The sequence below is a fragment of the Podarcis liolepis genome, assembly GCF_965112155.1.
Source record: "Podarcis liolepis genome assembly, chromosome: 13".
Classification (NCBI taxonomy): Eukaryota; Metazoa; Chordata; class Lepidosauria; order Squamata; family Lacertidae; genus Podarcis; species Podarcis liolepis.
This window is the reverse complement of record NC_139573.1, coordinates 21,005,461-21,019,895: the sequence shown is the minus strand read 5'-3', so window position 1 is coordinate 21,019,895 and position 14,435 is coordinate 21,005,461. Positions and strand designations below refer to the sequence as shown.

The window sequence follows — 14,435 nt, the reverse complement described above, 5'->3', positions numbered from 1 at the left end:
CCCCTTCCTCCACCCAGTTTTCTTCATTTAACACTGAAAATGGAAGAGTTCTGTGAAACTCTAAAGTGAGTGAGATATGATTGGCAAGAGTGGACCCCGGATGCCAGCTGGCCCACCAAATGAAGTTTCCAAGCTCATTTTCAGAGGCAGCCCCACAGAAGGCATGTTAGCGTCACTGGCAGAGGAATGGGAGTGCAGAGGGAGCGGACCGCCCCAGCACCACTATTCCAGTAGGGTGCCATCACGGCAGCCCCCCTAGACATGCACTGCACATCCCACATCCCCCCGTGCTCCGGGCACCACACCCCCCACAGGCAGCATGCCACGCCCCCAGAACGTGTGCCACGCCCCCGGGGTGCCAGCCACGCCCTCACCTGCTCTCCGCCCCCAGTAGCGGAGCATGCAGCTTCACCACTGCTTAGCATGAAGGATGGGGGAGAATTCAGATTCAGATCACATTTAAAGGTGAACCTTCCTCACTCACACTTTCTGAAGCAATACAGTGGTACCTCAGGTTACATACGCTTCAGGTTACATACGCTTCAGGTTCCAGACTCCGCTAACCGAGAAATATTACCTCGGGTTAAGAACTTTGCTTCAGGATGAGAACAGAAATTGTGCTCCGGCGGCGTGGCAGCAGCAGGAGGCCCCATTAGGTAAAGTGGTGCTTCAGGTTAAGAACAGTTTCAGGTTAAGAACGGACCTCTGGAACAAATTAAGTACTTAACCTGAAGTACCACTGTACACAGAATGGAACAATATTGTCCTGTGAAATTTGTGCTTCTCTGAATTTTGCAAGGCAGTTCTCCAGCCAAGCAAATATGTGCAAAAATGCATATGTGTAAAATGTGTGGATAAAAGTAAAAAAATTATAGTGATCAAAGTGTGCAAAAATGCATTATGTTAAGGGAAATCGCTTTGCAACAGGGTGCATTTGAGGCAAAGCTGCATTAAAATGTGTGCTTTAAGAGAAATTCACACTAAAATGCTGGTGAATTTTCATGAGGAGTTAATATATATTTATATATCACAAAACTGATGAACTGATGTGGAAATGTGAAGAACTGGAAAACCACTATGGCGTAGTATTTAGAGTGTCGGATTAGGACCTGGCAGACCAGGGTTCAAATCCTCAGTAGGCCATGAGGCTAACTGAGTGACTTTGGGTCAGTCACTGCCTCTCTCCGCCTCCCCTACCTCACAGGGTTGTTGTGTGAATTAATTGAGGAGGGGAGAAAGAACCATGTACACTGGTACCTCGGGTTAAGAACTTAATTCATTCTGGAGGTCCGTTCTTAACCTGAAACTGTTCTTAACCTGAGGTACCACTTGAGCTAATGGGGCCTCCCGCTGCTGCCGTGCGATTTCTGTTCTCATCCTGAGGTAAAGTTCTTAACCTGAGGTACTATTTCTGGTTAGCGGAGTCTGTAACCTGAAGCGTCTGTAACCTGAAGCGTCTGTAACCCAAGGTACCACTGTACACCACCTTGAGTTTGTTAGAGGAAAAGGTGGGATATGAATGCAATGGATGGATGGATGAATGATTTAAGAATGGAAATATGGGAAACTGAGAAAAACCAAAATGGTCAGATCCACCAATCCCAAATTAACAGTCAACAGTCAACACGGACCAGGGTATGCGTGACGTGTTGTCCATGTTCTAGAGCACGTATGCAAAGTGCTGCCCGAAAAAGATCTTGCCACAACCGCAGATCACATCGATTCTGCCTCCCCTTCCCCCCACTTTTCTTTGGCAGCGTTTTATGTCATAGACAGTTTGGACACAGAGGGATGGTGGGAGGAATCAGCTGGGGAATCCCCAAGGAAGAAGGCTCAGAGCCCAGGGAGTGGTGGTGGGACAACAATGGGTGGTCAGCGGTAGAAGAGGGAGAAGACTGGGAGGAAGAGGTGTCAGAAGCTGAAGGGGTAACCGGGTTTAGTGAGCAGGAAGAGGCAGTGGCAGAGAGCAGTCCAGAATCAGAGGCAGAAGCTAAAGTTTGTGAGTGGGAGGAAGGTGGCCAAGAGGCAGAGTTGAGTCTGGCTCCTTCCAACCTGTCTCCCAGAACCAGGAGATACATGAAAAGAGCAGAGCAGAGATTGGCTGCATGCAGGCGAAGTCTCTGATTGCTTGGAGAAAGCCCTGGAGAGGAGGAGACATACATGGTTGTGGGGAGGTGGGGACCTTTAGTCTTGGCAACTGATTCCATGGAGTAAAACCACCAAGAATGAGATGCCGTGCTCATTAGGCTGACACCCAGCCAAGTCCGTGTAGATTGTGTTTTCACTAATAAAGAGTTAACTCCAACTCTTGTGTGATTGTGTGCACAGTGTGATTTACAGACTGGCTCGCTCTGTGATACTTCAGGTGCTTCGTAAACAGAGAAGTGAGAGGAGGAGGAGAGGGGGGAGACATTAATGAAAATGAAGGAACTGAGAGCTGTGGCAAAGAGGGCATCTTCCAGCTTCAGAATTAGTTTAGAAAACTGTCCCAGTTCAAGCCTCCTTCTGGAGGGCAGGGCGGAGAGTGCGTCCCCAGGGCCATCCCCAAATAATGTGCCCCCTGAAGCAGGGCATCAAACAGGAGGACTCTCCTGCTGAGAGCCTGAGGGTCCCGTTCCTGCCTCTCTCCACCTGGCCCAGGGCAGCACCTGACAGGCTTCATAAGGCCTGCTGCTGCAGTTGTTGCTTAGCAAGGGCTGGGGTATTTGGGGGGAAGCTTTGTTGGGAGGTTTTGCTCTTACTGATATTAACTGATATTACTGATATTAACCTTTTGTATCTTTATTTTTATGCGGCAATTGTTCAGTTTGGTTATGTAGTTTTTAATGTGCTTTCTTTATTTTTATGACTATTTTGCGGTTAGTAATTATGTAAATCTTTTCATATTGTAAGCCACCTTGAACATTGTTTTAACTGTGGAAAGGTGGCATACAAATAAAATGATGATGATGAGGATAATAATAATAATAATAATAATAATAATAATAATAATTATTATTATTATTATTATTATTATTATTATTATTATTATTATTTATTTATACCCCGCCCATCTGGCTGGGTTTCCCCAGCCACGCTGGGCGACTTCCAACAGAACACTAAAATACAATAACCTATTAAACATTAAAAGCTTCCCTAAACAGGGCTGCCTTCAGATGTCTTCTAAAAGTTTGGTAGTTATTTTTCTCTTTGACATCTGGTGGGAGGGCGTTCCACAGGGAGGGCGCCACTACCGAGAAGGCCCTCTGCCTGGTTCCCTGTAACTTGGCTTCTCGTAGCGAGGGAACCGCCAGAAGGCCCTCGGCGTTGGACCTCAGTGTCCGGGCAGAACGATGGAGGTGGAGACGCTCCTTCCTGATGCTGATGTTGATGTTGATGCCCCCTTTCTCACCTGAAGGCAAGGTGCAGAGTGGCCAAAGGTACTCAGGTAATTTTGGCATCTGAGGCAGAAAATCCCACAAGTAGGGATGGAGGAGGAATTTGATTCAGTTCGCGTTGAAAGGCATACCTACCGAATTCTCGCTTTCCAAAAGACTAAACCAACCATAAGAGCGATCTTTCGAAATTTGGACTTCTCCAGGTTGTGCTATTCGGTTTTCCAGCCAATTGATGTATACAAAAATTCATAACTTGGGGTAAAGTGTACACATACTTGTGAAAATATAGTGGGAAAATACATTATTGCTTTGCAAAATTGCATACAGAAATGGGGGTATTAGGAGAAATCCACACCAAAATGCTGGTGGGTTTTGGGGAGAACTTTAAAAACATAAAACGAAGAGGCCACAAACCAATGCAGACATGTGGAAAACTGAATTTAAGATTGGAAAAAATGAGAAACCAAAACTTCCCAATTCACCCGTTCTTTCCCACAAGCACCTCCTTCGCCTCCCTGGCAGGAAAAAATACAACAATAACCACTTAACTGACAACTTGCTGCCCCTTCATGACCGCCTGAGGCAGCTGCCTTCCTTTCCCCAATGTTAGAGACTTCCGTGATCTCAATAAAGTGGAAAGAAGGCAATGAGACAGAATCTGCTCACCTCATGGGAACAGATTTGAACCATTGCTTTTTCTGGGTCGTCAGCTTTCAGTCCTACCCATCCCTTCAAGCCTTCCTCTTATCTCTGACTTCTAGGATCCTTGATAAGAAACAGGCAGGTGGGGAGACCATCGAGCTGACTGAAGAGGGCCGGGCTGTTGAGGTGACCGAGAAGCACCCGCCCATCGTCGATTGCACCTGCTTTGGCCTCCCTCGCCGCTACATCATCGCCATCCTCTGCGGCCTGGGCTTCTGCATCAGCTTTGGCATCCGCTGCAACCTGGGCGTGGCCATCGTCAGCATGGTCAACAACAACACCGTCTACGAAGGGGACAAACTCGTTATGAAGGTGAGACTGTTCTCCCTCTGGAGCAGGGGCAGGCTTTTTTTCTGTTGAGGGCCAAGGGACGCAGGTGGCGCTGTGGTCTAAACCACTGAGCCTCTTGGGCTTGCCGATTGGAAGGTCGGTGGTTCGAATCCCCACGACGGGGTGAGCTCCGGTTGCTCTGTCCCAACTTCTGCTAACCTAGCAGTCTGAAAGCACACCAGTGCAATTAGATAAATAGGTACCGCTGCGGCAGGAAGATAAATGGCGTTTCCGTGCGCTCTGGATTCCGTCACGGTGTCCCGTTGTGCCAGAAGTGGCTTGGAAACCACTTCCATGACCTGGAAAGCTGTCTGTGGACAAACACCGGTTCCCTTGGCCTGTAAGTGAAATGAGTGCCGCATTCCCACAGTCGCTTTTGACTGGACTTAACCGTCCAGGGGTCCTTTACATTTACCTTTAATTCATTGGAGGCCACAGGGCAGTGCTGGGTGGAGCCAGAACCAATTATGGACAGAGCCAGAGACAAAAGTGTTCTGGAATAACTAAACCAGAATGAAGTTTTTTCAGTTTTTCACCATGCCTGATCAGATTAGCACCCCCAGTCCTGCATAGGTCTACTCAGAGATAAGCACTTCTGGATTTAATGAGGCACTCCCTTTTTTTACTATTGCTTCACACATTCCAGAGCCCTGACTGTTTCCCAGGGTCAATCTTCTATAGCAGATGTGGGGACCTCTTGGCCCTCCAGATGTTGCTGAACTACAACTCCCATCAGCCCCAGCAAGCATGCTCGATGGCTAGGGATGCTGGGAGTTGTAGTTCAGCAGCATCTAGAGGGCCGCTGGTTCCCCACACCAGGATGACCACGACAGTGGACTACGATGACCTTCCAACTCTATTATTCTATGGTTGGATACACAACATACACTTAAAGCACAAGCTTCCTCCCAAAGAATTATGGGAAATGTAGTTCGCTCCTGACAGAGCTACAATGCAGAGTACCATTAACATAAACTACAGTTCCCAGGATTCTTGGCCATGAGCGTTGAATGGATGGTGCTGCTGTGACCGAAGTCCTGCTGCTGGCTGTAATCAGGAAACAAATCTTTCCTCTATTCTTCTCACCACTTTAGAAAGCGGAGTTCAACTGGGATCCTGAGACAGTAGGCATGATTCATGGATCCTTCTTCTGGGGTTACATTGTTACCCAGATCCCAGGAGGGTTCATAGCACAGAAATTTGCTGCTAACAGGTAAGATGCAGGTAGGGTTTTTTTTTTTTTTTTAGTGTGTATGTGTAAATCAAAGAGGGGGAACATGCAGATTTTGGCTCACCCCTGGTGATCTCATTCTTTAGAACAGGAATAGAAAGATACCCTGGTCCATTTGGGTTAGCTCACTATCTGGTGAAAGGTGAAGATCATGAAAATTGACTGTACCTTTGTGTAAACCAGATTATCACTACAGCAAAAATTTGGTATTTTGTGTCTTTTTTTTAAGTTTGTGGTTCTTTCCAAGTAAACTTTAGTTGATAATTTAAGAAGTTTAGCGTACAAGAAATTTGCAAGCATGAGGAACATCACTGATCCCACAATAAACACCTATCTCGAAACACACATGCGTACATAGACCCTCGCTAGAGAAAGCAGAGGTTCCTTATGGTGTTTCCTAGGCCTGTCCTCTCGCTGTGCAGGTCTCTAGTCTCTACAGCACTTTGCAGGAAGAGGCAGGGAGCTGTTCAGAGCAATTGGCTGACCATCAGAATGTGGATGTGGGACATGGGTTCAAATCCTCCTTCAGCCATGAAAGTTGCTGGTGATTAGGGCCATTGACTCCCTTATCACTTCACAGGCTCACGTGGAACAAAAAAAACCCCTCTGTAAATATCAAAAGAATAATGGTGAGAGGGAAAGCAAACGGCCTGGGCTTTCTTTCTTTTCCTTTCAGCTCTTCTTAACACCTGCCTTTTGGTCCACAGGGTTTTTGGCTTTGCCATTGTGGCAACATCAACCCTGAACATGCTCATTCCATCGGCCGCAAGGGTCCACTTTGGCTGCGTGATCTTCGTGCGGATCCTGCAAGGCCTTGTGGAGGTAAGGCCTAATCTCCGCGCTTTCGCACCGCCCCGTTATATCGACCTCTCCACCTTCCTCTCCGAAGCCTCAGCTCCCTTCCCTCAAAGCACCGTCGCTGTCCTAGGGGCGCTTAGCCCCTTTGTATAGAACAGAGTCAAGGTGGGACAGAGTTATGGGTCAGAAGCAGAGCTTGTTCCTTGGGCCTGCCTCTTCTCTCCCTCTCTCTCCAGTGGAAAGGTAGCTCTGATCTCTATGTAACTCTCTGTGCCCTCCACCTCCAGGGGGTCACCTACCCAGCATGCCACGGTATCTGGAGCAAATGGGCACCCCCCCTGGAACGCAGCCGCCTGGCGACAACAGCCTTCTGTGGTAAGGTAACATGTTCACCAACCATCGAAGTTAAATGGGCAGGGAGGGCCTCCCATGCAACAAAACCATGGTTGCCCCCTTGAACCTGATGTCCTTTGGCTTCTGGCTTGTTGAAACTTCTTAAACAGAAGCCTAGAAGACCTGTCCCAAAGTCTAGATGACGCATCACATCTTGGTTTGGTTTTACATGTTGGAACAGTGCTTGGTGAGTGACTCACTTTAGCAAAACTCACTAGTAAGTTGCTTTCACACGAGGACTGCTTCGCTTCTGAGGAACTGAAACAGTGGTTCCATACAGAGTTTAACAAAATGCCACGTTGTCTAGCAATTCCTAACTCCACAGCCAGGATCCTTCTGTAGTGTTTATTCAGAAGGAATAAATTCCCAGTTAGCAAAAGTCCCTTGCGACTTTCGCAGTTTCCCCCCTTGCAAATTCTGTCCCTCTTACTGTTCTTGCTGAGCAGGAAACAGCACCGCTGGTGGGTAACTGACGAATTGCCCCCCGAATTGCCCCGTTATTTGACAGTTCCTGTTCCGCAAGGAGAGGGTGTTGAACATTGCTTTCCTCTCGTCCTCCCCCCACCATTTTTTCTTCCTTTTTCATAGCTATAACAAAGGACGGCAGCTAGTCATGGAACGGCGAGTGTGGGAGCAACCTCAGAGGGGTAGCGAGGGCTGCTGGGAGTCAGGCAGTAAAGGCTGGTGCAGTCAGGCAAATGGGGGCACTGCCCCACCAGCTCAGCCTGCCCTCAGCCAGACCCCACGCCTAGCTGCCTTCTTACTTACAGCCAGCTGGCCACCCTGACTTCTGCCCTGCCAGTCCCAATGGGCACCAGTCCCCACTGGAGTTAGGAATCTCAGCTTGTGTCTCTGGCTAACCTTTCCCCTCTGCCTTTACAGGCTCTTACGCAGGGGCTGTGGTGGCTATGCCTCTCGCGGGGATCCTAGTGCAGTATTCCGGGTGGAGCTCAGTATTCTACGTCTACGGTAAGCCAGCCAAGAGGCCATGCCAAGAAGAGTGGAAGAAATTCAAAGGCTATTTAGCTAAATATTGTAACATACGATAAGCAGAAGTTACCTGAAAGGACCAAATGGGCCTAGGACTAGAGTTAGAGTGAATTGTAAAATATTATGGATTTGGATAATTATGAAAAGAGAAGAAGATTGTAAACGAAAGGTGTTAATTTGATTAGAAAGAGGACATTGGAAAGCTGTTAAAAAGTGATTCAATGAAATTCGAGGAAGTCAGTTAACAATGAAAACTAAATTGGGCATTAAAGGATTAGGTATTTATAGGTTGGTTTTTGTTGCCTTTTGTTTTAGTATTGTAATGTTTTCCCCCTTTATTTGTGTGTCTTATTTGTTATAAATTTGGAAAATTAATTTAAAAATTTGGAGGGGGGAAAAGAGGCCAACTCTTTGGCTACCATGCCTTCTCGGTTGCCTAAGCCTCGTTGGATCAGATCGTAGGTCCCTTCCCTCCAACCTCTTCTGCAATTCTGTTCCTTGGCAGGCAGCTTTGGTATCTTCTGGTATATGTTCTGGCTGCTGGTTTCCTACGAGAGTCCTGCCCAGCACCCAACCATCACCGAGGAAGAGAGGAAATACATAGAAGAAAGCATTGGAGAAAGCGCCAGTCTTATGAATCCCCTTCTGGTCAGTGCCTTGCATTGCTCTCTTGCCATTCCTATGGCGCCATCAAGGTGCACGCAACCTTAACAGAGTGTGGCGTAGTGGCTAGAGTGGCGGACTACCACACCGGGAAACAAGGGTTCGAATCCCCCCTTGGCTGCGAAGCCTGGTTACTGCCTCTCGGGCTAACCTACCTCACAGGGTTCTTGTGAGGATAATATGGGGAGGGGGGGAGAACCACGTGCGCTACCTTGAGCTCATTGGATGAAGCGTTGAAAAATGAAAATGAGAAAGAAGGCAGGAGGTCAAAAAGACAGGTCCCAAGCTATGGAGTTCCCTGGGAAGAGGGGCTGACTGCTAAACCACTCTGAGAATGGTAGCTGTGTGAGGGGAATAGGGGCCTCCTAGAAACCCTCGGCACCCTTAACAAATTACAGTTCCCAGGATTCTTTGGGGGAAGCCTAATTGTTCCAAGTGGTAGAATACTGCTTTAAATGCCGAGTGGTGTTATCAGGCGGGTGTCCTGGAAGGCAGCTCCAATCATACTGGGCTGCAGGGCAGGTTCATATGAGGAGGGAAAAGAGACATTTGGACAGGTGAGGTTGGTGAAGGTGGAGGAGCAAAGGGCAAGGATATGAGAGAACAGAGAGAGAAACTGTGCACACGCCATACATTTAAAGCACGACTTCCTCCAAAGAATCTTGGGAACCGTAGTTTAAGGATGCTGAGCGTTAGAACTCTGTGAGCAGGAAACTACAGCTCCCAGGATTTGGGGAGCAGGGAAGCATATGCTTTAAATGTATGGTGGTGAGGCGGCAGGCGTTGAAGATCTCTCTGCAGTAGGGAAGCTCTCAGCACCTTCATGGGGCACCATTTCTGAGGAGGCAAGTGGCTTCTGAAGTCCTGCAACAGCACTGCAGTGGGGATATGCAAGGATGTGAGGCAACTCCGTTAACGTTTTCATCTCTCTCTCTCTCCTCCCTACCTCTTGGCAGAAATTCAAAGCGCCCTGGCGCAAGTTCTTCACTTCCATGCCTGTCTACGCCATTATTGTGGCCAACTTTTGCCGAAGCTGGACCTTCTATTTGCTCTTAATTAGCCAGCCGGCCTATTTTGAAGAAGTCTTTGGCTTTGAAATCAGCAAGGTGAGAAAAATTGCCCTTGGTTTGAGGGGTGGGGGTGGGTGGGTGTGCGCGCTTGCACGTGTCGGGGCAAGTCCATAAGTTTCTCTTTGCTGTTTTTAATACTGAATTTGAAATTGTTCTAACCCGGTCTTGGAGCCTGCCAGTGAAGAGTGGCGAATATTGCTGTCGTCATTAATTAATTAGCAGAGGGCGTTTCATTCTGTGCTGATAAGAGAAAGAAAAGGTGGCCCTAGCCACGTGCCAATTGTTCTTCCATCGTATGCTGGGGCAAGGCTGAGCAGGAATGCACTCTGAGAGAAAACAGGTTCAAAAATCTAAAACAAAGACACACAGAGAGAAAAGGAACGAAGATGTTCCGTTTTTTTTATTCTATGGCTCTATGTGCAGTATAAAACTTCAGAAATTAGCAGGATCAAATTTCAGGATTCCAAAACATACATCTACACAGTCGCAGCGCATGGGCAGGGTGTGTGTGTGTGTGGTTGGAGTGGCAATGGCACCCTCCCACTGGCAATGGCACTTGTAAGGAAAGGATTGGGGTACCATGAGGCTTCAGCAAGACCAGGGGCACTTTGAATTGACATTGGCGGCCCTGCAGGTGCACTTGAGTGGCCACTACCAGCCCAGAGCTCCTCTGACCTCATCACACCTCGCCTTGTCTCTTCCCTCTCTTGGCAAGCTCAGTTCCATCACTCTGCACCCTCACCTGCCACCGCTGCTCCTGCCACAAGTACTACTAGGAAGCAGATGGTGATGGCGAAGAGGAGTACTGGAATTGGGTTTGAAGTCCTTTGACAGAATTATATAATGTTTTCAACATGGGTGTCCGTGGAAGGGCAGTTTCCCCCCACCAGGAACTATAATCCCAAGATTCCAGGCTTTCGTTTTTGTTTTTAAAGAGAGCACAGGTTATATCCAATGGGTGGCTGGCAACTAAATTCCACTCAGACTAGACCTGTTGGAATTAACGGGCCTGACTTAGCCATGTTCATTCATTTCAGTGGGTCTGCTTTGAATAAAACATATTTAAACACCACCCAATGTTATCAGGCTAATTTCTCACCAATTTGTTCCGGAGGTCCGTTCTTAACCTGAAACTGTTCTTAACTTGAGGTACCACTTTAGCTAATGGGGCCTCCCACTGCCGCCGTGCCACCACTGCGCGGTTTCTGTTCTCATCCTGAAGCAAAGTTCTTAACCTAAGGTAATATTTCTGGGTTAGCGGAGTCTGTAACCTGAAGCGTCTGTAACCCAAGCTACCACTGTACATGCACATTTTGTCTTGTACATCAGTTTTACACAACTTAAGAGTTGTCTTCAAGTGAGCCCTACGTATTAGTCAACCCATTGAAATTCATGGTCATGGCAGTATTACTTTCAGTGGCTCTACTCTGAATAAAACTTCAGCTGGATAAAACTCTTAAGTTTGCAGAACCTGCTACATGAGACAAAACATATAGGCACTATTCTCATTTTGTGTGTGAGAAATAACCTTATCCCACCCTTCCAGTGTTCTACTTGGACACACACACACATACACTGCCCTTCTTCCTACTTGAAAATTATTCTGCAGGTGCCCTTGGTCATAAACGTAATGTTCAAACGAAAAAAGACCCCATACGACAGCTGGATTTTCTTAACTGTTTTTAAGCATCCTCCTGTGCCTGGAACTTATGGGCTGCCTCTTCCTTTTTCTCCCTCCCTGTGCAGGTGGGCATGCTTTCTGCTTTGCCTCACCTGGTCATGACGATCATCGTGCCCATTGGGGGCCAAATCGCCGACTACCTGCGGACACGGAGGATCATGTCTACCACAAACGTCCGCAAGATGATGAACTGTGGGGGTGAGAGAGAAAGGCATTGTTGGAGAAAAGGCTCGGGGAGGAGGGTTAAGGCTTGGTTGAGAGATACCCGGACTCCAGTAAGGGGCAGGTGGCTGGCTTGGCGGTGAGAAAGGTTTCTAGAGAAAAGTGCCCAGGCCAGGAGTAGGGGACTTGCTGCCCTCCAGAACCTGCTGCTGGACACAGATGCTGCTGGGCTCCAACTTCCATCATCCCTGGATATTTGCCATGCTAGTTGGGGGCAGATGGGAGTGCCACAATATTTGAAGCAAATGCATTAGAGACAGAATCCAGGAACTTGCACAGGTTTCTGAGAATCTCTGTTTTCACTGAGATGTCTTTCTTTCTTTCGCAGGGACGGGCACACCTCAGTTTTTTAGCACTTGTGGATGCAAAATCCCTTAGAGGTTTCCGTGTCCTGCTTAGAATGCTTTTCTGGGGTTTCTAGTAGGCCTGGGTGATGGCGCCTTCACCCAGCAGTATATCGTGGGTGAAACTGCCGTCGCTCCTGAGTCCCTCGGCCACCAGCGCCTGGTGCAGAGAGGAAGGGAAAAGCTACACTGGAAGCGGAGGCAGTTTCACCCCAGCACCTTGCGGGGCTGAGGACAATGCAGCTTGATCCTCCCTCTGCTTTTCAACGTTGCAATGTGTCATTCTATCACAATGTTTAGCTGGTAACACATTGCAGTGTTGAAAAGCTGATATCTCCCAGCCCTAGTTTCCAGTAGGAGGGCATGAGAAATCACCACATATTCCTGTCCTGTATCCCTATCCTGCAGATTGCAGTGGACTCTGCGCTCTTGCTTTTAGCAAGCTCTCCTCTTGCCAGTTCACTTTTCACAAAGTTGCAACCTCCCCTGACCCTCATTTATTCATGAGTCAGTCTTATACCAAGTCCATATAACCCAGGACCATACTGCTGACAAATACCTTAATGCTGGCCTTCCCCAATTTGCCAAATTCCAGGCGTGGTTGGACTACAACTCCCATCAGCCCATGGTCAAGGATGATGGGAAGTGTAGTCCAGCCCAGGTTGGGGAATCCTGCCTTATGTGAAGAAAGGTCTTTCTCATCACCAGTGGCGTAGCGTGGGTTGTCAGCACCCGGGGCAAGGCAAGTAATTTGCGCCCCCTAACCCTAACCCCCAGATGTTGCGCCCGGTGCGGCCGGCCCCCCCTGCACCCCCCCACGCTACACCACTGCTCATCACTGCCTTTGATCTTTTCCGCTCAAGGCTGGCTTTTTATTCGTTAGCTCATTTGTTACATTTTCATCCTGCACCATCAGTGCATCTCAGCTCTCAGGACAGCTTAAGACGAAAATAAAATAAAGTTACACAATCAACCATAAGATCAAACAGAGTAAAACATCAGCTATAACACAATAGATTTTTTTAAAAGCAACCACACAGTGGATAAATAAAACACAAGCTTCCAGAGTGGCTTAAAAGGATTTTTAACACCTGGGAGAATGAATTGGTGTTGAAATGACACATGCATACCATGTGTTGCAGATGTTGGGGGATTGAGCTTAAGAACATCACACGATCCCTTCTGGACCAGGTCAAAGGCCCTTCTAGTCCAGCGCTCTGTTCTCGCAGCAGCCAGCCAGATACCTGAGGGCAGCCGGCAAGCGGGATCTGGGTGCAACAGCAATTTTTTCCACCTGCAATTGCCAAAAACTGAGGCCTTCTTTATGCAGAGCATATGCTCTATGGCTCATTTGCAGCCCCGCTAAGTTATGACACCCTTCCTCTTCCATTAGCAAAAAAATAAAAATAAAAATTAGCAGCCTGCACAGCCACATGTAAGTTTTATGTACACCCTGCTCTAGTTTCTTATGCAGCGCGATCACAGTCAGAAGTTGAAAATAGACACAGCTGTGCGGGAGCTGTGTGTCTGCACTCACTTTCTCTCGTCTTCCTTCTTCGTCAGGTTTTGGCATGGAAGCCACACTCCTCTTAGTGGTTGGCTATTCCCACAGCAAAGGCGTAGCAATTTCTTTCCTTGTTCTGGCCGTGGGTTTCAGCGGTTTTGCTATTTCAGGTAAGCTCTTAGCACTGGCGGAGGAAGAGGAGCGCGGGGGGAGCGCACTGCCCCCGGCAGCGTGATCCTGGTGGGGTGCCATCGCGGCTGCCGCCTGCCCGCACTGGGTGCCACACCGCCACAGGCGTCATGCCACATCCCCAAGACGCGTACCAGCCCCGCCCCCGCCTGCTCTCCACACCCGCCCCCGGTGCCAGAGCATGAAGCTCTGCCACGGCTCTTAGGGAGCTGGGTTGACCTTCTGAGGAAGGGGAGACCCTCCAGTTGTTGCTGAACTACAACTTCCTATGTCCTCAGCTACTGGTCATGCTTGCTGGGACTGATGGGAACTGTAGTTCAGCCACAAAAGATTCCCCACACCTGTGTCAGGGCCATAGCTGTCAACGTTTCCCTTTTCTTGTGAGGAATCCTATTCGGAATAAGGGAATTTCCCTTAAAAAAAAGGGAAACGTTGACAGCTATGCCCTGACACAGGTGTGGGGAATCTTTTGTTGCTGAACTACAACTTCCTATGTCCTCAGCTACTGGTCATGCTTGCTGGGACTGATGGGAACTGTAGTTCAGCCACAAAAGATTCCCCACACCTGTGTCAGGGCCATAGCTGTCAACGTTTCCCTTTTTTTTAAGGGAAATTCCCTTATTCCGAATAGGATTCCTCACAAGAAAAGGGAAACGTTGACAGCTATGGTTAGGGCATTGTGGCATTCCAAATTAAAGGTCCTCTGCTTCCCCCCAACAAGTAGGGATCAGAGAGAAATTAAGTTTGTGCTCCTACCTAAGTTGTACTTTCTGAAACAACACACAAACCCAAACAGCCATGCTCTGAAGTGCGAAATTCTCTGAAGTTTGCAATGCACTTCTCTAACCAAGTAATGTGTGAAGAAGAACACATACTGGGGTAAAGTGTGCATCAAAATGCATATATTTGTGAAAATAACATTATATCAGGGGGAATTGGCC

General features: G+C 48.1%; 1 protein-coding gene across 1 annotated transcript in view; it reads left to right on the top strand.

Annotated features, from left to right (window-relative positions):
• Window positions 1–14,435, top strand: part of SLC17A7 (solute carrier family 17 member 7) — a 59,348-nt gene that overhangs the window by 36,578 nt on the left and 8,335 nt on the right. Inside the window, exons 2-10 of the mRNA XM_083471920.1 lie at window positions 4,139–4,391; window positions 5,504–5,622; window positions 6,348–6,462; window positions 6,726–6,813; window positions 7,714–7,800; window positions 8,327–8,469; window positions 9,441–9,590; window positions 11,301–11,433; window positions 13,365–13,475. Coding sequence (XP_083328046.1) covers window positions 4,139–4,391; window positions 5,504–5,622; window positions 6,348–6,462; window positions 6,726–6,813; window positions 7,714–7,800; window positions 8,327–8,469; window positions 9,441–9,590; window positions 11,301–11,433; window positions 13,365–13,475 — 1,199 coding nt within the window. The remainder of the gene's footprint in view (window positions 1–4,138; window positions 4,392–5,503; window positions 5,623–6,347; window positions 6,463–6,725; window positions 6,814–7,713; window positions 7,801–8,326; window positions 8,470–9,440; window positions 9,591–11,300; window positions 11,434–13,364; window positions 13,476–14,435) is intronic.